General features: G+C 50.7%; 1 protein-coding gene across 1 annotated transcript in view; it reads left to right on the top strand.

Moving 5' to 3' along the window:
- Positions 1 to 24,770, top strand: part of Ksr2 (kinase suppressor of ras 2) — a 365,358-nt gene that overhangs the window by 190,717 nt on the left and 149,871 nt on the right. Inside the window, exon 5 of the mRNA XM_077110178.1 lies at positions 19,838 to 20,034. Within this exon, the coding sequence (XP_076966293.1) occupies positions 19,838 to 20,034 (197 nt within the window). The remainder of the gene's footprint in view (positions 1 to 19,837; positions 20,035 to 24,770) is intronic.

The raw sequence follows: 24,770 nt of genomic DNA, 5'->3' as shown, positions 1-24,770 counted from the left end.
CCGGTGTCAGGGGTCCCTGATCCCAGTTGAGTGGTTAGCTCTTCAGTTGCTGAGGGAGAGGCTGGGTCTCACTCACCATTTTAAGAACTGTTTCTTGAGCCGTTACTATGCGCCAGGTTCTGTCCCAGACAATAGGGGCTCAGTGGAGGATCTTCTTCTTCCCTCCCTCTCTCCCTCACTCCATCTTCCTTTCTTTTCCCCTTCTTTCTTCCTTCCCACCCCCTTTCTTTCTTTGCATATCCCCCCCACGCGAGCTCGCTCTCTCTCTCTCTCTCTCTCTCTCTCTCTCTCTCTCTCTCTCTCTCTCTCTCGGCAGTTTCATTGCAAAAGATTCACACGCACGTATTCAGACTGGGAAGTTTCCCAGCCCATCATTCCCACCCGCTTCCTCAGTGCAGATCCTTCCGGTTCTTTCCACGGGACCTGAAACGCGTCATACGACCACACGGTGCACACACCCGAACACGTTGTGCCGTATTTACCTTCATTCGTCTGTACAGAAGACCATGCTACACGTGCTGTTTGGCAGTTAGTGTCCTTGGCGAGTCCGTATGTCTTGGGAGTCATCAAACCTTAGCCCCTGAGCTACATCTGGCCCACTCTTTATTTTGCCAATAAAGTTTTATTGGTACACAGCCAAGCCCGTTCCTTTATATATTTCCTGTGACTGCTGTTGTGCTTCAAAGGCTGATTTGAGTCATTGGTGCGGAGACTGCCTGGCCTGTGATGTCTAGGATATTTACTGTTTGGCCCTTTAGGGAAAACCTGTTGACCTGTGCTGTGGAGCCACCTCATCCTTTTTGTTGACTGTGTAGTATTCTAAAGGTGGATGCATCGTATTTTATCGACCGACTCCCTTCTTAAGATGACTCTTGCTTTGCTTTCTGTGTGTGCTCAGATGGGGACCCCTAAATGGGACTGTCCCTGGGGTGCCTCAGATTTGACTTTAACACCGTGGTCTGTTCTGATGGGGACGGTGATGGAGCCTGAGCGTTAGTGCTTATAGAGGCAGTGACATCATGGTCTCTGAGTGTCCTGGGGGTGTGCCTTGGTGCAATTCTCCTTTTCTTCAGGCACGCTCCCACCCCAATGCAGCCTCTGTGGCCTCAACTCTCGGGCCTTAAAGGCTGGCACTTGGAGAGCCTAGTGTGTGGAGAGAGAGAGAGAGAGAGAGAGAGAGAGAGGAGAGAGAGGAGAGAGAGAGGGCATTTTGTTCTAGAGCGTCAGCCAGCCTGTGCCAGCCTGCTGGTGACGATGCAGGCAGGTGTCACGGTGCAGAATGACCACACAGAGCAGTGATTCTTGGGAGGAGGAAGGAGACTTTGGGAAACTTGTTAAATTGCAGATTTCCAGGCCTGACGCCAGGGGATCTAAGGAACTGTGGTGGAGCAGGCTGAGTCTGACTTGGTGAAAACTTGAGCTGTACTTTTATTTTTTTAAAGAGGAAGTTCAGCTTTACAGCTCTGAGTCTCTGGAGTCTTTGGTTCCGAACAACAGAAGCCAACTCTAGCCATCTTAAGCAGAAAGATGAAACTACTAGGAAGATCACGGGGTAACTCTCAGGATCAACAGGAATGCCGGGGTCCCAGGGCCACAGAGGAGGGGACCCTGCTCTCCTGGGGCTTCCGAGTAGCAAGACTGATTTGACAGGCTTGGGGCGATAAACAGCTTCAAATGATCTTCTTCCCTGTTATTGTGTGGCACTGCACAAGATTTATGTTCCCCAGAGAGACGTGGATTGGCCTGATTGGCACTTGATAACCTGGAGAGAGCCATGTCCCTTCGTTGACACCTCCAACAAGATAGTGTGTGGCAAGGAGAAATTCCCCCGGGGAGAGGCGGAGTAGTTGCTGCGGGTTGCAAAACACATCCTGATCTCTCCTTGGAGGCAGTGATACCAGATTATTGGCTCAGATATTTAAATACGCGAGTCCAGCTGAGCAGGAGTAATTACACGGATGCAGATGCTAAGTCCCATTGGCGATGCCCCGGACCCCCGCAGGCTATTTAATCCCAAATGAGCACCATCTCTATCATAAAAGTCACGGCTGGATGCAAATTTGAAAGTCCCTTCGAAAGCCTTGCTTTGCAACCCGGCACAGATTTCAGGCCACGATTCTTCCAACCCGCAAAGAAAGTTTCCGAGTTTATTCTTGGAGTCACAAAAGGACGGCCAGGACTGGATCACTGGACGTTCCACACCAATGGGCTCATCCTCGCCGGCATCTCTGCCCAGCTAGCGCTGACTCATCTGCCCCACAGAAGCAAGGGGCAGGAGAGGGCGTAGCATCGGATAAATAAAAAGGCTGGACACCGTCCACCGTGTGGACGCTGCCCTGCCCAAGGTCAGGCTGGGAAGCGTTGAGAACCAAGGGACACTTACTTGAGAGGCTCTGCTCCGACCCCTCAGTTTACAAGCAAGAACCTGAGAGCTCAGTGAGGCTAAGCTCCTGCCCCCAGCCCTGGCAGGCAGCCCAGCAACCTCTGGGCCGGTCCAGAGAGATGGTCGAGGCTGTTTCCCTCTTGGGCTCTGCTGGGTGGACCTCAGTGTGGACCTCACAGAACTTCCAGACGGGACTGAGCACTGCCTTTGCAGGTGTTCAAGCCAGTCCAGGACTGAGGGAGGCTGGGATGTATTTTTGAGGACTAAGAGAGTTTTGGGGATCAAACAGAACCTGGTTCAAATTCTGGCTCTGATGCTGTGTGCAAGTCACCTAGCTTCTCTGACCCTCTGTTTCTTCATCGAGAGAGGACAAATTCCACCTCAAAGGATAAAATGAGCAAACGCCTGTCAAATGTTTAGCACAAATCCAGGCTCAGAGTGAAGGCTCAGTGAATGGCCCCTGGAGTGGAAAAAGACAGAGAGCTCACTCGGCTATTCCTTGTTTGTTTGTTTTTTTTCCTTTTTGTTGCTTGTTTTAATTAAATTTAATTTTTTTTTACAACAGGGGAAGCTAGCATCAAAGTCCAGGGTGATTTAAGTAGTGGCAGAGGTCTTTCTTTTATTTATTGATCGTTTTATTTTTTTAATTGGTGCTTTTAGATAAACCTAAAGGCCCAAATCACCGTGGCCTCTTCACCTACGTACATGACTGTACATGACGTAATGTGGTCCATTTCAATCCACGCGTCCTCCCTTCTCCCATCCCCCACCGTCTCCCATCCCCCACCGTCTCCCATCCCCCACCCTTCCCTACTCCCCTGACATCCCTCCTGACACCTGCCCTTTCTCCTCCTCTGGCACTAGCTTCCCCTGTCTTGGCGACTCTGGCTAATTTCACTCAACATGATGTTCTCTGGTTCCGCCCATTTACCCTCAAATGACATAATTTTATTGTCCTTTATGGAGGAGGAAACCGCCATTGGGCATACCAACCACATTTCCTTCATCCACTCGTTCCTCTGTGGACAGGCAGGTGGGCTGGGTCCAGAACTTGGCTGCTGTGAACAGCAGGGCTGCCAACACCGATGTCCCCAGGTCACTAGAGTAGGCTGATTTTAGTTCTTTGGGTACATATCAGGAAGCGGTCCAGCCGGGTCGTGGAGGAACCTCCAAACTGCTTTCCAAAGTGGTAGTACTCACTTGCAGTCCCACCAACAGCGTGAGTCCCCCACATCCAGCACTGACGTTTATCTGTGGTTTGGATGATTGCCTTTCTGATTGGAGTGAGACGAAACCTCCGGGTAGTTTTGATTCTCATTTTCTGGCTGCTGAGGGTTTTGGACATTCTTTTGCCCATTTATCGATTGGGTTATTGCTGTGAAGGTTTCGAGTCCTTGATATAATCTGGATATTAATCTCCTACCGAAGGAGTGGCTGGTAAAGACTTCCTCCCTGTCTCTCTCCTCACATTCTTAATTGTTCCCCCAACTATGCAGAAGCTTTTGAGTTTTGATGCCGTCCCACTTACCAATTCTTGGTTTTGTTTCAGGAGCTTTAAGAGTATCGTTAAGAAAGTTGGTGTCTGCACCGATAGGTTGGTATGTTGACTCTGTTTTCTTCCAGCAGTTGCCGAGTTTCTATTCTAATTTCTTTGCTCCACTTTGAGTTGACTTTTGTGCAGGGTGAAATATGGGGATCTAGTTTCATTTTTCTACATATACATATCCAGTTTTCCCAGTGACATTTGCTAAAAAGATTTTCTTTTCTCCAACATAGATGTTTGGCACTTCTGCGAGATATCAAGTGACTGTATTCACGTGGGGTTGTCTCTGTGTCTTCTATTCCAATGGTCTTCATGTCTATTTGGGTGTCGATACCCTGCTGTTATTATGATAGTACTGTCGAATAATTTGATATCAGGTATCATGATGCCTCCAGCATTGCTTTTTTGGATTAGAATTTCTTTGTTTATTCTGGATCTTTTATTCTTCCAAATGAATTTTAGGACTTTTTTTTTTCTAGTTCTGTAAAGAATGTCATTAGTATTTTGATGGGGATTTCATTGAATCTGTATATTGCTTTTGGTAGTACGGCCATTTTGACCATATTAATTCTTCCTATCCATGAACATAGGAGGTCTTTCCATTTCTAAGGTCTTCTTCAATTTCCTTCTTCAGTGTTCTATAATTTTCATTGCACAGGTCTTTCACCTCCTTGGTTAGATTTAGATTTATTCTCAAGTTTTTGTTCTTGAACTTATTGTGTTCTTCTTATTATTATTATAACAACTTATTATTGTTCTTGAACTTATTGAACATTCACAATAAGTTGAATGGGTAGTTTTCCTGATTTCTTTCTCAGCAGATTTATTATTGAAATACAGGAAAATGATTTGTTTATATATATTGATCTTATATCCTGCTATTTTGATGGATTTTTATCAGCTCTAGAGGTCTTCTGGTAGGTGTTTTTGGGTCTTCTAGATATATGATCATGCATTCAGAAAACAGAGATAATTTGATTTCTTGTTTTCCTACTTGAATCCTTGTAATTCCCTTTTCTTGCCTGATTGCTCAGGCTAGCGTTTCAAGGACTATGTTGAATACGAGTGTGAGAGTGGAATTCCTTGTCATGCTGCTAATTTTAGAGGAAATACTTTCAGTTTTTCTGTTTGGTATGTTGTCAGCCTTGGGTTTGTCATATATATAGCTTTCACACTGTGAAGGGAAGTTCCTTCTATCCCTAGTTTCTCTAGTGTTTTTAACATGAGTGGGTACTGGACTTTGACAAAGGCTTTTTCTGCATTTATTGAGGTGATCATGTGATTCTTGGCCTTAATTCTTTTTATGTGATGAATTATACTTATTGATTAATATATATCAAACCAACCTTTCATCCCTGGGATTAAAACCCACTTAATTATCATGTGTTATCTTCTTTTTTTTTTTTTTTGAGTGAGAGAGAGAGAGAGAGAGAGAGAGAGAGAGAGAGAGAGAGAGAGAATTTTTTAATATTTATTTTTTAGTTCTTGGTGGACAGAACATCTTTGTATGTGGTGCTGAGGATGGAACCCGGGCCGCACGCATGCCAGGCGAGTGTGCTACCACTTGAGCCATATCCCCAGCCCAATGTTATCTTCTTTTTTAAAAAATATTTTTTAAGTTGTTGATGTACCTTTATTTTATGTGTTTGTACGTGGTGCTGAGAATAGAACCCAGTGCCTCACACATGCTAGGCAAGCGCGCTACCACTGAGCCACAACCCCCAGCCCATGTTATCTTCTTAATGTGGTTTTTTTTTTATTTTTTGTAGTTGTAGATGGACAGAATGCCTTTATTTTATTTATTTTTATGTGGTGCTAAGGATGGAACCCAGTGCCTCACACATGCTAGGCAAGTGGTCTGCCGCTGAGCCCCAGCCCCAGCCCTTAATGTGTTTTTGAATATGGCTTGCCAAAATTTTATTAAGGATTTTTGCATCAATGTTTATACAGAATATGGGTCTAGAGTTTTCTTTCCTTGATGTGCCTTTGCCTGGTTTTGGTATCAGATTGACACAGGCTTCGTAGAATGATTTTGACAGTGCTCCTTCCCTTTCTATTTCATGGAATAATTTGAGGGGGACTGATGTTAGTTCTTCTTTAAAGCTCTGGTAGGACTCAGCTGAGAATCCATCTGGTCCTGAGCTTTTCTTTGTTGGAAGTCTTTGAAATCCTTCTCTAGTCTCATTGCTTCACGTTGGTCTGTTCAGGGTTTCTATATCCCGTGGTTCAAATGTGGCTAGAAATTAGTCAGTGCCTTCTAGATGCTGCTGTTTATTGGAATATAAATTTTCAAACTAGTTTCGAGTGATTCTTTGGATTTCAGAAGTGTCTGTGGTGATATCTTAAGCTTCTTATTTCAGGGGATGTTTTTGAGTCAGATGACTCCCTGCTCCACTCCCTGACCCCAGGGTGAGGCCAAGAGGAAGGAGAGGTCAGTCCCCACCCTGTCCTTGGTGGGGGGCAGGGGTGCCATTATGTATTGCATGGATGGAAGGCTGTCCCCCCTCGCTGTCCCATCTGCTCCGGGGAGACTGTGAGAGTAGACCTCTGCGCCAATTTATCTTGGAAATTGTCTTTTCTTCAGGCAAGGGGAGGAGGAAGGGAACTTAAAAGAAAATAACCAGCCACATGCCCGTGAAATCTCTGCCTCAAATCAGTCATCCTTTTTAATAATGAAGGCTGTCATGAGCCCTAGTTCAGTAGGAAATGATGGCCTGTGTAAATATTTGGTCTGTAACTGATTTATGGGTTGGGGAACAAAAAAATAAGATTAGTTGCTAATCATGGGGATGCAGGGAAGTCATCAGGCCTGGGAGCTGGCACTGAGCATGCCCCAGAGGCCAGGTCCCAGCTCGGTATCTGGATGAGCTCAGATGACTATATGGGGTGGCTGGCTGGGCTGCACAGAGGATCTTCACCTGGAGAGGAATCTTGGGCTTCCGGATTATTCTATGAGGCAGAGACATCTTTGTCTGTGTGCAAGATCAGCCTGTAGCAAGATGCCCAGTTGGCAAGCCTTAAGCTTGGTTCTAGCTGGCTCACCTTGGAATGGACCACCTGGTGAGTTCCTGTCTGCACAGGCACCTTATGGAAAGAGAGTTTAGGTGATAACTCTGACAATAGAATTAAGGGTGAGTAGTCACCCGCCTTGAAGTCAGCCAGATCTGCGGTCACACCTTGGCTTTTCTTGAGTTGTATCCTGAGGCTATAACCATCCACAACCCCGGTGACCCTAACCGCAGAGTGAGAGTCTCAGCTGTTCCTGTGGCCCAGAGACAGCATGTCCCCAGCGCAGCGCCTGACCCCAGTCTCTCAGGCAGAGAGAGGGGTCTTCATGCGGACACTGGCAGTCTGACAAGTGTTGGCATTCGTTCTTGGAGGAGGCCACCTAGGTTTCCTGCAGGCCAGCCTCCACCCTGCTGCTCTGCAGCAAAAGCTGCTTATTAGAAACACACCCGCGGGTGGGTACCAGCTCTGTGTCCCCTTCTGACACAGAGCCAAGTGGCTCCCTCCCCACTCACTTCCAGGGAGCCCAAGGTCATGGGAGACGGTGCCACGGGACGCCTGCACCCTGGTGCATTCGATTAACTAAAGTGTCTCCACTGAGCCCTTATCACATGCCCGCCGTGGACAGACCCGTCCCGACCCTCCCACCCCACCCAGCACTTCCAGACGCCAGGAGAGGCCCACACCTATGGCGGGATCTGAAAGATGAGTGCGTAGGTCAGAGCCCAAGTTGGAGCCGTGGAGAAGCAGAGAGCCGCGGGTGACAAGCCCCAGCCTGTCCCAGGAGGGTGCAGGAGGAGGGAAGGGGAGACATGGAGTCCAGTGCAGGTGCCAGGGGTGGTGGCTCTCAGGGACGGCTAGGCGATGCCAAGTGGAATTCAGGGGCCACTTGGGCTCCCTTGGAGTGTCCTGCTTTCAGGTGAACCAAGGTCCTAGGAGCACAGTGGTCAGTCGGCTGGAGCCCCAGGGCCCATCAGCCCGGTGTTGCTGGACACGGTTGCGCTCAGGCAGGGACATGTAGATTGTCACAGGGCAGAGTCCTTAGTTTTCCCAGAGAACATGTGACCTGCAGAGCTTCTGCTCTTCACTCTCTGGACCTTTCTAGAAAACCACTCGGTGACCCCCGCCTGCAACACCTTGCCTTTCTTCGCTTTTTCCTCCCTCTGTGTCCAAAGCCGTGAACGAGGAGTCGGTCACGAGGCGAGCGGGCCAAGGAGGGGCGGTTTTCTCTTTCCCCAAATCACGTCTCCCTAGGAGGTCTGCTGGGTCCTTCCCATTTTTTTATATTGGTGCCTGATGGTGGGATGCGTGGTTACGTATTCAGCAGGCACACAGTGTGACAACATGACGTTCAATATCACTCCCCAGTGTTTTGAGAGCTGACTTGTCACTCCATAAAGTTTGAACTTTACAAAAAAAAAAAAAAAAAAAAACAACAAAAACCCAGTTTATATTTTGGTTCCTAAGACATCTTATATGTGTTTCAAGTACACAGGTTCACATTGTATACTGTCTCTATATGTATGTGTACACACACACAATTATATCACATATGTGTGTAACATACATGTTTAATTCCTAGGAATTTGTAGACAACCATATGTATGTGTGTGTGTATATAATTTTTTAAGATTTTATTATTATTACTTTTTGGTCCTAGAAATTGAACCCAGGGCCACTTAACCACTGGGCCACATCCCCAGCTCTTTTTAATTCTTTTTCTTTCTTTCTTTCTTTTTTTTTTTTTTTTTTTTTTTTGGTACCAGAGATTGAATTCAGGCGCTCAATCACTGAGCCACATCCCCAGCCCTAGTTTGTATTTTATTTAGAGACAGGGTCTCACTGAGTTGCTTAGTTCCTTGCTTTTGCTGAGGCTGCCTTTGAACTTTTGATCCTCCTGCCTCAGCCTCCCAAGCCACGGGGATTACAGGAGTGTGCCACTGGGCCCAGTCTATTTTTAAATTTTGAGATAGGGTCTCACTAATTGCTGAGGCTGGTCTCGAACTTGTGATCCTCCTGCCTCAGCCTCCCAAGTCACTGGAATCACAGGTGCGCACCGCCACTCCTGACAGCAACCACATTTTTATATCCATCAATTAAATCTGAGATTGCAGCTAGCAGCTGAGGTATAACAGCCATTTGAGAAACAAAAATCCTTCTCAAATTTGACCTTCGATTTGGTACTTCTTGAAAAAAAATAAAAAACATCATTAAAAATATTCAAGAACAATTGGCCTCATCTTTCCATGTCTGTACCTGTGCTTTCTTCTTTCTGTCTTAGACTAAAATAAAGAGGAAAACCTCAGCATAAGTCATTTTAAAATCATGTTTTCTTAATTATAAAAGATGGTTGTTACTCAACTCAACCGAAGGAGACAAGCTCCAGTGTAAGCAAGCATCTACCCCAGTCCACAGCCGCCAACCGGATCCTTCCAGAAGAGGTTCCTACATAAGTCCCCCAGCTCAGGAGGGTTCAACTTAGGAGTTTTTGCAACAGTGAAAAATGATGTGCATTCAGTAGAAACCATACTTGGAATTCTGAAATTGGCCTTTCCCGGGTTAGCAGTGGGTGGTGCCACCTCCTCTTGTAATGCTGGGCGGCAGCAGTGAGCCGCAGGTCCCAGTGGACCAGCACATCCTGGAGAGCTGGGCCCCAGGCGCCTCCCGCCCTCCACCTCATGGCCTGGCCCCGGCCCAAGCCACCCTCCTCTCCTGACTGGGTGACCCCAGTGTCCTCCTTTCAGATCCCCAGATCCATTCTCGCCTCACCAGGGTCAGCTGCAGGTCAGGCAGAGTGACCCCTCACAGACAGAATCCCCTCTCATCCCCTGTGTTCTTAAAGCCCCCAGGTGGGTTCCTCGGCTCTCAGAACACAGCCCCATCTCCTGACGGAGGCAAACGAGGATCTGCAGAGACCTGGCCCCCCACCTCCAAACCTCACCTCCTCCTGGCTCCTCCTGGCTCTCCCCGAGGTGAGGTGACCTGCCCTGGCCTTGCCGAGGCCCATGGACTCTCCCTGCAGTTCTCTGGCTTCGCTCCTGGTCTCTTCATCCTCCAAATCTGTGCGAGTCTGGCTTCTCCGTGACATTCAGGCCTGCCCACCACATCCCCAGAGTCAACTTCTGCACGTGGCTCCTGGCGGTTTCACCTGTTGGCCTGGGTGTGGCTCTAGTCGGCCTTCTTTATCGCTACAGTCCACTTACCTTATTGTCTTAGTCTTATTTATTGGGTCATTATTGAATTCATATTTGTCTTTTAAAGACACGGGGAGACTCAACCATGCATATATATATATATATATATATATATATATATATATATATATATATAATTTTTTTTTGGCCTCTTCCCACCTCCCTTCATCATAAATGCCAGTGTTTCCCTCTATCCTGATTCTTTTTAATGCCCACCTCGTTCCCACTGAATGGAGTTACCATGATTTCATTGACCTGTCCACGCTGGCGCGTACTTCAGCTGCTTCCCATCTTTTGTTAAGCGAAGTTAATCCCACTGTTGTAGGGAGACGGAATCCAAACTTGGAGCCAACAGGGGAGAGGGGAGAGAGCAACGGGATGCAAGGGTTGATGGAACAGGAGATGGGGGCGCCCCTTCACCCCTCAGTCCCGGGAGCAGGCGAGGTTGAGGGCAGCGATGTCCAAAAGAAGTTTGGAAAGGTGCTGTAATCTGCTCTCTCGGCTGCAGCTGCCACTACCCCCGTGTGACTTCTGGGCACCTGAACTGTGGCCGATAAACAGAATTTTAAATTTTATCTCAAAATCTTCAGATTGAATTTCTTTGCCGCTATCTAGAACAGCAAAGGTTTAGGCCAATGATTTTACGTTCACTGATGAAAGGTATTTCCAGGGCCTGGCCCTGGGTGATGCAGCCCCACCGTGGCCAGGAAAGGGAACAGGGGAGAGGGTGTCTGTTATTTAGACACCAAGGATCAAGAGACATTTTCCTCAGGAGGGACTGCGCATCCTAAGCAGGTCCTGGGGGTTCTCAGGCTGTTTTTCTGGATAAACACTGAGGACAGGTAGTTTGGACGGAGTTCAGCTCATGTGTACTGTAAAGGGTCAGGTAGTAAATACGGTGGGGGCCAGAGGATCTCTCTCTGTGCAACCGACTTTGCTATTAGGTAGAAGAAGCCCCAGACAACACGTGAATGAATAGGTCGGATCTTGTTCCAAGGAAACTTTATCTATTAAAAAAAAAAAAAATAGAGGGTGGGGAGCAGAAGGCTGGATATGGCCCCTGCTTGGCTCATGGCCTACCAGCCCAACTGAGTCTGGAAGACCCTGGAGCTGCCCATTTGAACTCTCAGCCAGCCCCCAGGGAACAAAAGGGGGAGCATTTCCCAGCCTTCACGGGGGTTTCCTGACCTCCACGCCCAGCTCGGTGGTCGGCAGGGATGACCCGCACCTTGGACTTCTAATTTCTAGTGGGTCACACTGAAGTTGAGGTGTCTGCTGTGCTTTGTGACCATCTCCAACAGCCACTGAGTAGACTGGTAGGTGACCCCTACCAGACGCCGAGTAGACGTTTGCTCCGCGGCCAGGTCTGCGGGGCTGGACATAGGAAGCGGGGACTACGAAGGCCTCATCTTGTACTCCCCTTTTGTCTCTGGAAGTGCCTAATCCGGGGCCCTGGGCTTAGAGCATGCGTGGTGGGTGTATGCCAGATTTGTAACCACGTCTCTGAGCTTTGGTTTTCTCGTCCACAGAGAGGGTGTTATCATAGGACCTTCCTTAGAGGGTCGTTCTGAGGACCGCATGGGCTAATGCACAAGGGGACTGGCACCTGGACACCAGTAAATGCCATCCATGGGAGGCTGTTGATGGCAGCACAGGCTGGCATGGCTCTGGAGGATGCAAAGGAGCTTGTACTTGATTTGAACCTTTAAGGATGTGCAGGGAGGCGGGTGGCATGCAAGAGAGGATGGAGGAGCTCAGGTAGAGCAGGTTCAAGGTGAAAGGGAGTACCTAGAAAACAGTGGAGGTAAGTGCCTTCACCAAGTAGAAAACTTCTTGGAATCAACAGATTCACCCTGAGAGAGGACCCCATCTGTGACACGGCTGGCCCAGTGCAGACCCCCGGTCAATTTCATGTGATTGTCACCACAACTTAGGGATGCCCCTCTCTGAAAAGTGAGGAGACCAGCTCAGAATGAAGAAGTAAATTGCCCAGGACCTCCCCCTGGTATAAGGGGAGCTGCACTGTCACCCAGGGTCATTTGATTCTCAGTCCCTGCTGAATGGATCGTGGTGTTAGTCCACTGTCCTGGCCCATGGAAAACTAGCCTGTGCACTACAGAGGTCCCAGGACTGCTTGGATATCTGCCACTCTGAGAGCCACCGTCCCCCCCAGCCGGATCCCATGACCACCTGGGAACTGATGCCTCTTGAGCCAGCCCGGTGTCTGCAGCTCAGTTGGTGGGACAGGTGCACACAGGTAGTGCCTCTTCTTTGGCCTCTGAGCACTTCTGCTTTGTAGCTGGGGAAAATGGCTCTGCTTCCTGCCAGGAATCTTGTCCCCAGCCCAAGTCTCTATATTGACACAGCAAGGAAGATGACGTGTGTGTCTCACCCAGAAAGCAGTTTGTACAGATGTCTGGGACCCAGAGCAGGAGGGAAAGTCCCCGGGCTGGTGCTGGGCTGGAATGGCGTCTCATGCCATCGTGGGGACCCAGGCTCTGGGTTTGGACAAGCTGATCCAGGACATTGGTGCTGGGTGGGCTCAGTTGCTTCACCTTGTAAGATGGAACTTAAGGTGGTGAGAACCCCCTGAGCAATCACCCAAAGTGTAGCTCAGAGGACTTTGCATACCAGGCATTTTCCTGGGCCTCGGAGACGACATTCACAAACCAGATGAAGACGGAAATTCTGTTCTAGTTGGTGGAGACCGAGAACAAAGGCAGAAGTGAACACCCTACAAATTATCACTCCACGCTGCTCAGCCCTGTGTGTGGCCCTGGTGGCTGCTCCACAAAAGGCAGCAGGTGTTTCTCTGATCTCAACCACGGGGCCAAAGCATCCCTTGAGATGAACGGACGGTATTAGTCAGCTAGGGATGCTGTAACAAAATACCGCAGGCTGGGCAGCTTCAGCAGCAGACGCGCATCTTCTCACAGTTCTGGAAACTGGAAGTCCAGGACCGAGGTGTCAGCAGGGTCAGTTTCTCCTGAGGCCTCTCCCCTTGGCTTGCAGGTGGCTGCCTTCTGAATGTACGTCACCTGGCCTTTTCTCCATGCTTACCTGTCCCAGGTGTCTCTTCCTCCTCCTACATAGACACTAGTCCTGTTGGATGAAGGCCCCACGTTTATGGTCCCGTTTAACCTTAACCACCTCTTTTAAAGACCCTCTCTCCAAATGCAGTCATATTTGGAGGGACCGGGAGTTGGGACCTCCATTTGGGGGTGTGTTATAACTCAGTCCCAAACACGCAGTGCTGGTGAGACCTCGAGAGGGCCTTGGGAATAAGAGCAGCCGGAGACGGGATACTTTGACCAAACATTCTTCGCCCCTGGGAGAGCCGATCTCCATTCTCTACTTCCGCCAGCCCTGAACAAGGCTCCCGTCCTCCACTGTCTCACCAATGTCTCTGGTTTCCCATTCCGCACCCCTGCTCCCGGCCGGCCCTGGCCTGACCATCCTGGCAGGCTTAGAGTTGCAGCTCACTGCAGTCTTGACTTGTCATCCCCAGTGACTGATTCCCTGGAGCAGGTTTAACGTGCTTGTTGGCCATGCATCTGTCTTCCTGGGAGAAATGCCTGTTCAAGACCTTCGCCCACTGTTTAATCGGGTTGCTTGTCTTTTTTTTTTTTTTTTTATGATTGCTTGAAAAAGGAAAACTTTCATCAGCTATAACTTTTATACAGAAGCAAAGCACACAGTTTTTTTATGTATAGCTTAATGAATTTCTATCAGTAGACCCAGGTAGTCATCACCAAGACAAGACCAAGAACATTCTCTCCCTTCCAGAAAGCTCCTGGGGTCCTCTTCCAGTCACAACCTCCTCAAGGTGATCACTGATCTACCCCTCTCTTGCCATCGATTGGTTTAGCCCATTATTTTATATTTTCTTTTAAGTACCAGCGATTGAACTCAGGGGCTCTCCACCACTGAGCCACATCCCCAGCCCTATTTTATATTTTATTTAGAGACAGGGTCTCACTGAGTGGCTTAGGGCCTCGCCATTGCCGAGGCTGGCTTTGAACTTGCGATCCTCCTGACTCAGCCTCCCGAGCCCTGGTGAGGGCCCTCTTCTGGACTTCTCTTTGGATTCTCTGACTTCTCTTTGAATTTTCACCTGGTGGAAAGAGGAGTTGGGTCATGTGGCTGGGGTGGGAGTGTGTAGAATTGGCTCTTGGTCTTGGCTCTGCTGCAGGGGGATGCCTGCTTTGTGTCAGGTGCTGAGGATACAGGCCCTTCTTGAATGGTAGGCACAGGCCATGGGGGAGAAGATGCTCATCCAGCAGCCACAGGAATAAATGCAGAATTCTAACGGGGATACATTCTATAAGAAAAGGTAGGTGCTGCAGGAAGCACATGTTGCCAAGAGGTGGGATTAGTTCTGAGAGTTCAGGATGACCTCTCTAAAGAAATGGCGAGCAGATCTCCACCAGTGGGCAGGATGGGGACAATGGTCCCATAGAACAGCCTGTGCAAAGGTCCTGAGGTGGATGAGAACTGGGTGTGATCAAGCACCAGCAAATGGCCAGAGCAGCTAGAGTCAGGGAGCGACATGGGGATGGCACTAGAACTTACATGGTAGTTTGGAGCGTCTTAGGAAGATGTTGTAGACGGAGGAAGGGAGACTAGCGGGGAAACCTTTGGAAGGTTTTAAAACAGGTAGTGACATGATATAATGTATGCTTTTTAGAAACCTGGCTTTGCCTGTTGAGCAGAGATACTTTGTAAACAATCAAAAGAGGGATCTGATTATTCAGCCATAAAAAAAGAATGAAGCCCGGATACAAACCCGCACACAGATGGACCTTGGACACTTTTCTGCTCAGTGAAAGAGGCCAGACACAGAGGTTCCCTTAGCGTGCGGACCCCATCTGGGTAGTTCACATATTATGATCCCAACTACATGAAATCTCCAAAATCAGCCAATCTACAGGGATAGAAAGCAGACCGGAGGGTCTTGGGGGGCTGGCCAGGAGTGGACCCGGGAGTGAGTGGAATGGGTGAAAGGCTTCCTTTTGGAGAGATGAATGTCTGAGTAGGTGGAGGGGGCGGTTGTGCAACAGGTGGATGTGCTGAACGCCTGTGGATCGTTTGCGTTCAAGTGGTTAATTGTTAAATTATGCGTGTGAATGTCATCATCTCAATACAGCAAAAAGTGGCCCAGAAAAGGGGGAAAAAATGTGGACCTGAGATTCCAGCAAGGACAGGTCGGGCAGCAGCTCGGGGGGGGGGGGGGAGGAAGGGAGGAAGGTGACTTGGAAATGGAGCCTCGTGAACCAACTGAAAAAGGATATTTGTCATTCTCGGGATCCTTTTAATGACCCTAATAATATCCTAATAGTTCCTGGGCTATCCCACGTTCATTACGCATCAGGGAAGGGGGCGGCACTTCCCGAGCTCTGGGAGAGCCTCTGCCTAGTTGACCTTCCTAAGCGTGGACGCTGGCCCCTGAACGGTATCCATGTCTTTGCCCAACACAGATGTGCAGCCTCCGCTCATCCTGGCTCTGGGGCCCCATTTGGAAAGCCCTATGGCTCCCCCAGGGCAGATGTCTCAGAGGCTGACGCTGCCCCTCCCAGGGTGTCCTTGGCCCCGTTTCCTGATAGGCGACTGGTGCCATGGACGGGTACTACTCTGCACAGCCCGCGGGAGGCGCCGTCCTGTGGGTGACACCCGCAGCACCTCCGGGGAACCTTAGCTCACGGTCACCAGGCACAGCACGTGTGGGGCGTGAGGGGAGATGGTGAAGGAGGAGCACATCTCGTCTGTGGAAGCCTCCTTCGCGCAGGGAGGCCGTGGTGGGACTTCCTTCCACCCTGCTCTGGTCACTTGGCCACTCATCCCCCCACTTCCTCTCCCATGGCTCTCCTTTCTTTCCTTCGGTCCCTCTTCCCACCCGACAGTCCTCTCTTTCCTCATTGTGTCCGTCCATCTGTCCATCTTCCCTTCTTCCTTCCCTCTCTTTCTCCCTTTCATCTCCATGTCCATCCACCTGTCCATCGTCCCCTCCTCTGCTCCATCCGCGGCCACCAGTTGGGAGACAGCCTCTCGGTCGCGCGGACCTTCTGCTAAGTGCTGCTGGTCAGAGCTGGTTCTCCCCAGGATCTGTGTGGCCTCGTTGCCTGGTGGGTGGGCGCCTGGAGGCGCCTGTGGGTGTCTGGGAGATGACATGGCATCCCTGGGTCTGGCTGTCCTCCTCACTTGCCAAGGGTGGTGTGGTGAGGGGGTTGTTGGGCGTTTCAGATGAAAAACAAGAATTGGCTTCGGTTCCCAGCTCTTCAAGGCTGTTGCCATAGCTATAAAGACACGTGGTCCCAGCTGGTCACCGTGAGGTCAGTAACAGACTCCGGGACCCTGCGCTTCCTGTAGGCTACCTCACATTCTCACAGTAGCCTTCTGGGCAAGGGGCAAGTCTTCTCCCACTGCAGGGGAGGAAACCGAGGCTCACAGAGGGAGGTCACTCTCTTGAGGTCCCCATCAGGACTAGAGCCCCAATCTCCCCCATCCCAAAGCCTGTGAGCTTAAGCACTAGATGACACTCCTTTGGGTTGAGGCTTCCTTTATCTTCACCACTGGACGCTCATGTGGAATGAGATGCCCCCCTGCCTCCCTCCACCTGCTTCCTTCTCCTCCAGCTCTGGGCAGGGAAGAGTCAGTCAAGGAGAGCTGCTGTAACAGGAAGCACCTGTCTGGTCCTTGCCACAGGCCCCTGGGGGGAGATAATAAGCAGGGTTGGCAGCCCCGGTGCTGCGAGGGGGCGACTCGGCAGGCACACTGGGGCTCCTTCAAGTGCCCAGCGGCAGGCCTCCTGGAGAGCGTGACTTTTAGGCAGCCTGAGTTTTTAAATGAACAGTTTTCCTTGGCTCTTCCATTCAAGGAGACTTTGCTTTGGCCACCAGAGGGCGCTCAGCTCCCGGCTGCACAGGGTGGGGCTTTGGGAGAGGTGCACAGGAGGGGTGAGGGTAGTTTGGGATGCAGTTTTAACCAAGCACCCTTCAACCAGCTCCTGGGGACGGGGAGACGCGTTTCCAAGTTTTTCATTCATCTGGTGCCAAACTAGGGGCTGAGGGGTTCAACCATGGGAACCGCATGGGTTCCTGTCCTCAAGGAGCCTATGATGAAATAGAAATGGAATGAATGCCACGTGGCACGTGCCAGAGTGATCACTTAGGAAGCATCCAGCGACCACCTACTATGCGCCAGTGTCTGCGCTGATTGCCAAAGACAGGAAAAAGAACTCTACAGGGCTGTTGCTTTCCTGGGGCTGAGATGAGAAATTGGAAAAACCAATTTGGAAAAAAAAAATTAGAATAGAAAACTACAGTCCGACAGATGTGGGGAACCGGGAGTAAACATGGCCCCGTGGTGTCAACCCAGGCTGGGAGGGACGAGGGAGCACTAGAGAAGGCTCCCTGCAGGAAGAGTGGCCAGTCCATGCTGGGAGGGACTGGGGTCTCAGAAAGCTTCCTGAAGGAGGTGACATCAGAGCTAAGTCGTCGAGGACAAAGAGGACGAGAGTGTGTTCCTGGTGGCCAGAGGACCAGGTCACGGTGCGTGGGACATTAGGAACAGTAGGAACATTCGGTAAGAGGCCATCTTGCCATCTTGCCCTTCCTCTTTAGTCGCTCAAAACCGAGGGGGCTCAGAGCAAGAGAGAGGGAGAAGGACAAATGGAAATATCTATGTGGGGTTCTGGGGTGTTGTGGTGAAGTCCTCCAAGAGGAGAGATGGAGGAGCCTTTCGGGACTCTGCTAGAGGTCAGGGACCGTGGGCTCAGGGTGGACGGTGGTCTGGAGTCAGGACTGACGGGGAGAGTCTGGTGTGGATACTGTTAAGAGATGGGCCACCCTCCCCTGCCCTTTCCCTGTGACCTGTCCTTTCTCTGTGTCCTCGTCAGTGGAGAGAGGACAACGTGGCATCCTCCTAGAGGTCATGGGGAGGCTTGGAATGAGACCTGAAAAGTCCCAGAGTCAGCCCCCGGGACACGGTCTGTATTCAAAGTAGCAATAATAGGAGCCGAGGTCGGTGTTGTCATTAACCTCACGATGAAGCGTCCTGCCTGGTAAACTGGACCCGTTTTAAAATGTCCACACCTTGTGTCGAGGCCTCTCGAGATGCCCTCTCTGAGCTGCAGATCCGAGCCCATCAGCACCTGGCTGGAGTGCTTCTGCTTTTAACATTTCCTCCCCGTCTGCTGCTCAGTGTGAAGAGTCCTATTGGAAATGGAACAACTTCACCTGCTAATTATCTGCTCGCAAGAAGACGGACAGAGAGAAAATGTGGATTCAAAAAGAATCCTGAAAACCCTGGCGTTTTTATTTATTTGAGCATGGGACATTGCGTAATTGCCAAGCCCCTCACCCACCTCTTTTGAAATTTTTAGACATTTGAAGAATATGTTTGATTGAGCCCAACCTTGAATGCGTACAGAAATATCATTCGTAAGATAGTTGATGGTAGTTGGCGATAGTAAGACAGTTGGCTTCTGATTGGATATTAACAGTGGTAGCACATTTCTGTTAATTAACTGTTTAACTATCACACCATTTCTTTCCTTCAGAGAGTTGTTATAAATTTCCTTATGTTTACAATTCCGTGCACCTCGCCTTTTTTTGCAGGGTTTTCCACGAATGCACTCTGTGCTAGACAGGGCAGACGCTCACTCAGCCCATTGCGGTTACAGGGTTGAGGTCAGGTATCCTTCTTCCATCTTCTCTCGAGTGGATTTGGAGCCGGCCATCGGTCAGAGGCTACGGGCTGAGGGGGTTCTGGGACATAATCGTCAGTACCTTTCTTCATTTTGCTGTTTAGAGATCATTCAACAAATATTTAAGTTCCTGCTAAATGCGAGTCGCTTGCTAGGTATGGGGGTTTTGTAGAATCTCGCATCTCCTGGGTCTTAGAGAGTCTCTGAGATTAGGACCAAACTTTCTAGAAGTTTCCACATTGTTTTGGTTGCATATACTTCAAAGGAATCCTCAGAGGGATCCCCCTCGTAGATAACAATCAGGATGGATCCTGATACTTCCACCGAGTAATTTACAGGGATTATTTTATCTAATCTTCTCCTCATCCTGGCAAAGAACTCTCTGATGGATAAGAGAGTTAAGTTTGAGGCGTGAAAATGATTCGCCTGAGGTTGGTGAAACTCAAAATCTGGAGAGTGTGGCCCTGTTCACCAGGCTACGGACCCCCCTGGCATGTCCCCACCCCCCAGCCCCCAAGGGATGCTGGTTGCTCTCTGGTGGGAGCAGAGAGGAGGGCTGGGGGCGCACAGGGTCCCCTCTTGACATAACTTCCACACATCTCCAGCAGCTGCCCTTGAGGGGCCTCGTGGGATCCAGCCCACAGTGTGGGGGGGCCCACTTCCTTCTGCACCCCCAAGATGGGTACCATCCAGAGCTCCTGGTCGGGGCTGGACCGAGAACCAGTGGGGGGGTGTGCCCAAGCAGGTGGTTCTCATATGGATGCAGGACAGTGACTTGGGGACTGACATCTCGGATGGGGTAGAGGCCACCTTGACACAGACCTCCTGAATGCACCGAGGTCCACTTCTTCAGACAGCCAGAGGCCAGTGTGGGGCTCGCCACCCTGAGAGCTCAGAGCGTGAGGTGGAAGGGGCGCGGGGTTGGGAGATGCCCTTGACCCTGGGCCTGGCCCTAATCCCGTGCCTGGATGGATACATTTCCCTGTGGTCTTCTGTCTCCCTCCCAGAGCCAAGAAGAAGAGCAAACCTTTGAACCTCAAGATCCACAGCAGCGTGGGCAGCTGCGAGAACATCCCTTCCCAGCAGCGCTCCCCACTGCTGTCCGAGCGCTCCCTGCGCTCCTTCTTCGTGGGACACGCGCCCTTTCTGCCGTCCACCCCTCCTGTCCACTCGGTCCACACTACGGAGGCCAACTTCTCTGCAAGTAAGTCACCGCCCTGGGGCTGCGCTGGCTGGCAGGCGGGGGCGGGGGACAGGGCGGCCACCTCTGGTCCCCAGCACTGCGGCTTTGTGGGCCAGGTGCAGATGACCTGTTTCTCCACTCCTAAATCGCTCACTGATGGAGGCTCAGCTCAGCCGGGGGCCGCCGCCTCCCCTGCGCATCTCTCACGCCCCTTTGGGTGGTTTTGAAGGGGGAGTGATTGGCAGGTAATCATCGCCCGAGTTCCTGCTCTCTGATCCGCAGGTGTGGAGGGTGGCAGAGGAGCGGCTTTGCTCTCCATGGGTTTTTCTTAGCCACTGGGGACAAGGCAGCTGTGATGAGGTGGTGTGTTTTTTCCTTAGCTCGGGTCACCGCGCCGCGTAACCTTTGCATCTCAGAGATATATTCAGGATCAAACTGGGCTGAGCGTGGCCTGGGGTGGTTTATGTTTTTGCTCTCACCAATTTTCTGCTGGAGACAGAGTTGTTATTACTCGAAGCGGAAATGGAAGTTTCTGGAGATCAAGGGCCGATGGTTCAGAAGGCTTTTAATCTCCTCTGCCCAGAGGCCCCTTGTGATGAACGGGCGGGCACAGACGCGGTCAGAGGGGAGTCCCTTGAACTCAGTCCAGCCGGTCCTCTGGCCAAGATAGCAATTTTGATTGATTGGTTGCTCAGGAGAAGGAGGGGGCCTCTAGACCATGGAAAAAGTGACCCCTGCCCCTTCATACAGCCACGGGCTGATCACGTCTTGCTGTCACTCTGGGTAAATGAGAGGAATGTTTACTGAGCTAATCACCCACCCTCAGGAGCTCTGAGTTCTTGCAATTATTGATTGGGTAGATGGATTGTTCGAATTGTCCAGATGAGGAGACCGAGGCTCTGGGGCAGCACAAAACTCGCCCAGATCCACACAGCTGTCACGCACTTGAGCTGGGACCTAAATTGGGTTCTTTCTAATGCAGAGTAGATCAGTTCAACCATCAGCTGTAATTTGAGAACCCAAATCAATCCCTCCAAGAATGTCTTTCTCTAAATCTGGGAGTTTTATTTGTTGATTTACTTATGTGACATCTGACATCCGGCTGGATGGTGAGGCTGTCCCCCGAGAGTGAGCCTAGTTCTGACGTGTCTGACCTCCAGTGAGGTGAGAGTCTCTCTGAGCCTCGGTCTCTTCCTCTGTGAAATGGGGATAATTATAGGTTTGCCACACACACAGTCGGGAGGACCAGCTGAGCTCATGCCAGTCAAGCATGACCTTGTCCACAGGGCCTGGCACATAGTAACTGCTTAATAAATGGTAGCTGTCATCATGTTGCTTCTTAACTCCTTTCTCTGGTATTTACAGCCTCTGGCCCCCTGGCTACTGTGGCTAAATGCTGTCTGCCCGGTTCTAGCCCTAAGAGTGCTTGGAACTGACCTTGGCATGACACGGGGCAGCCGCTGTCTGTCCTCAGGCATCACTATCCCACGAGTGAACATGAGGACAGTCCCCCTGGGGGTTGACTAGCGCTCTGCACGTTAGTTTGGGCCAGAGTAAAGACATCTGGTTAAAAAAAAAAAAAAACAACCTTCCCGACTAGCACCTTTGGGTCCTGCCCCTGGCAAGGGGTCTTTGAGGACTCTCCATGGCTCCTGCCTTTCTGCCCCTGCTCTGGGGCCCACCCGAGAGGGAAGGTTGGTCTGTCCACCTTGGGCAGCAGCCAAGACCTTTCTTCAAAGGCAGCTCCCAGCACTTGGCCCTGGACCAGCCCCACATCCGTTGATGCCAAGGAATAGCAGAAGGACAGACAGCCTGGGGGTGGGACGGGCTCCAGACGAAGAAACGGGAAGCTCTCTGCTGGAGCCCCACTGCCACCAATGGCCTGTGTGGTCCTTGTCCCTGCTGGCGGGTGGATGGTCCTCATGTTCAGACTCCCCATCTCTGCGAGGCCGGCAGCGAGCGCTGTTCCAGTTTACAGACGGGAGAGGAGCTGGGAGGGCGCCTGGCCTTGCCCCGGGCTGTGTCTTGAACCCGACCCAGCCCTTGCCTGCACCCCACCTCTGCAGCCCACCCGATTCCTTTCTCTCTCTGGGTCCCCGTGTCCCCAACTCTGCAAAAAGAGAGTCCACAGAGGCCCATCCAGAGCTGGGGAATTTGGCCCTTCTGAGGCTCACCCCCAAACCCACTTCCCCTCGCCAAGTCCTGATCCTTTAGGGTGCGGTTTGGGAAGAGCCCCTCGGCCAGGGCTGGATTCTTCTGCTTGTCTGGGTTCCCAGCCCCCCTCTACTCCAAGTACCGAGCCTCGGAGCCTCAGGGTGGCCGGCTGTCCTGTGTGGGCTGCGAGAAGGACGTCACCTCCTTGGGGCTCGCCCTACTCCCCTGGTGTAGGGGTGATGAGTCGGGGAAGTAGGGGTGTCCCAGGAGCCTCAGCTCATGGAGGAAGCAGGGTTCTCCCGGGCTCCCAGCCCTCTGTGTTCTCGGGCTCACTCAGAATCAGGCACGGTATCAGACTCTCCTGTTCAGCCCTTAAGTAAAGCAACTAATAAAACTCCCAGATTTGGACAAAGGCCTCCTTGGTGGATATTTGAGTCTCCAGATGCCGACTCAGAAAGGAACTTGCTCCCTGAGAAGCAGCAGTGGGTGCACCTCTCCATGCTCACTACGCAGACGGCCCTCAACTTACAGGGGAGTCCCCTCGACCCCTTGTAAATCCAAGATACCCCAAGTCAGGGACACATAGAACATGCCCACCAGACATCACAGCTTAGCGTAGCCACCGTAACATGCTCACAACACTTCCACTAGCCTATATCCAGCAAAATCATTGAGCCCAAAGCTTAGTTTTAAAATAATTTTAAATTTGCTCTAATTAGTTATCCATGACAGTAGAATGCACTTTGACACATCCCACATAAATGGAGCATAACTTCTCATTCTCCTGGTTGTGTGTGATGTAGAGTTACACTGGTCATGTAACCATGTAGGATAAGAATGTCTGATTCATTCTACTATCCTTCCTCCCCCCAGGCTGCCCCTCTCCCTTTACTCCCCTCTGTCTAATCCAAAGTACCTCTGTTCTTCCCTAGCACCCCCCCCCATTGTGAATTAGCATCCTCATATCAGAGAAAACATTCAGCCTTTGGTTCCTTGGGATTGGCTTATTTCACTTAGCATAATATTCTCCAGCGCCATCCATTTACCGGCAAATGCCATGATTTCATTCTTCTTTAAGGCTGAGTAATATTCCATTTGTCTATGTCCCACATTTCCTTTATCCATTTGTCTGTTGAGGGGCACCTAGGGCACATAGTCTAGCTATTGTGAGTTAAGCTGCTATAAACATTGATGTGGCTGAGTCAGTAGTGTGCTGATTTTAAGTCCTCTGGGTAAAAATGAAGGAGAGGGATAGCTGGGTCAAATGGTGGTTCCATTCCAGGTTTTCTGAGGAATCTCCACACTGCTTTCCATGGTGGTTGTACCAATCGGCAGCCCCACCAGCAACATATGAGTGTACCTTTTTTCCCCACGTCCTTGCCAACATTGATTGTTGCTTGTAATTTTGACAAAGCTTATTTTATAAGAGTGTTGAACATCTCAGGTGGTTTATCAAATACTCTTCTAACAGTGAAAAAAAAACAGACGGATCGTATGAGCAGGCTCTGACACCATCATCGAGTACAAAGATCAAATCAGGGCAGTTGAACCACGAGCCACCCTGAGTCAGGGACCCTTCTGTATTTCTTCCATGCTGCTTGGGTCGGGGCTGAGGGTCGCCACCCATGTGCCCCATCTGGGGTCCAACAAGCTGTGTATACTTTAGACTCTTCAGAGGGTCATCTCAGGTCCCAAGTGACGTAGATGAGGCTGTCTCTAGGTACCCTAAAAAAAAAAAAAGTTACTTTAGAGTGAGAAAGAGCCACCTAAATGAAAAGTCGGTTATTCATCATCCTTTATCACCAGCTGGTGGAAGGGATTTGGGGTCTGGAACAACTAAGCCGCTGCTGAACAGTCATTAGGCAAATCAGTGAACCTCCTGAGCCAGTTTTCTACCCCGCGAGGATGCAGGGAGGCTAAAAGGAGGAGCCCAGATAGACTTCCTAGCCCGGGGGCTGGTGCTCAGGGTGCTGCTGCGTCTCCATAAAGGGTGGCCGGGGAGCTGTTGCTGTGTGAGAGGATGGAGTCACTGGGAACGGGGTGAACGACAGTGATAGCCATCGGCATTTATTCTGTGCCGACCATATTTCAGGCGTCATGCAAAGCAATTTCCTTTTATTTCATCGATGCTGCACCATCCTCTAGAACCCGAGCAACGTTGTCATCCAGGCCCAGGGCCACAAGGTCAGGAAAGGTGAGGTCATTTGCACTCCTCCTGAGTCCTTTAACCTACACCTCGGGGCTGCGAGGGACAACACCATCTTCCTTGAGCCCCTGGCTGCTCAGCAAGTGGGGAACGGAACTTGCTGAGTTTTCCTCTCCTATCAGCATGCTGCGCTGGCGTGGAGGGCAGCACCCAGGCTGGCTAGCCACCCGTCACCCCTCCTGCGCTCTCTTTTAATATTCATGACATCCATGGGCCCAGGTGCCGGCCATCCCCGTGGGGCCAGGCAGCTGCCCACAGTGGCCAGGAAGCCAGCCGCGGGCAGCTTCTGCGGCTGCCTCATCCTGGGTGTCCGGGTCAGGGCTGGGGTTTCTTGGTTGGCTGCCCTGGGGGTGGAGAGCTTCAGGGCGGCGGCTGCGGCGGGGAACAAGTGGCCGAT

The sequence above is a fragment of the Callospermophilus lateralis genome, chromosome 1 (genome assembly GCF_048772815.1).
Source record: "Callospermophilus lateralis isolate mCalLat2 chromosome 1, mCalLat2.hap1, whole genome shotgun sequence".
In the NCBI taxonomy this organism is placed as follows: domain Eukaryota; kingdom Metazoa; phylum Chordata; class Mammalia; order Rodentia; family Sciuridae; genus Callospermophilus; species Callospermophilus lateralis.
Note: the sequence above shows the minus strand (reverse complement) of the source record. Positions and strands in the feature narration are given on the sequence as shown.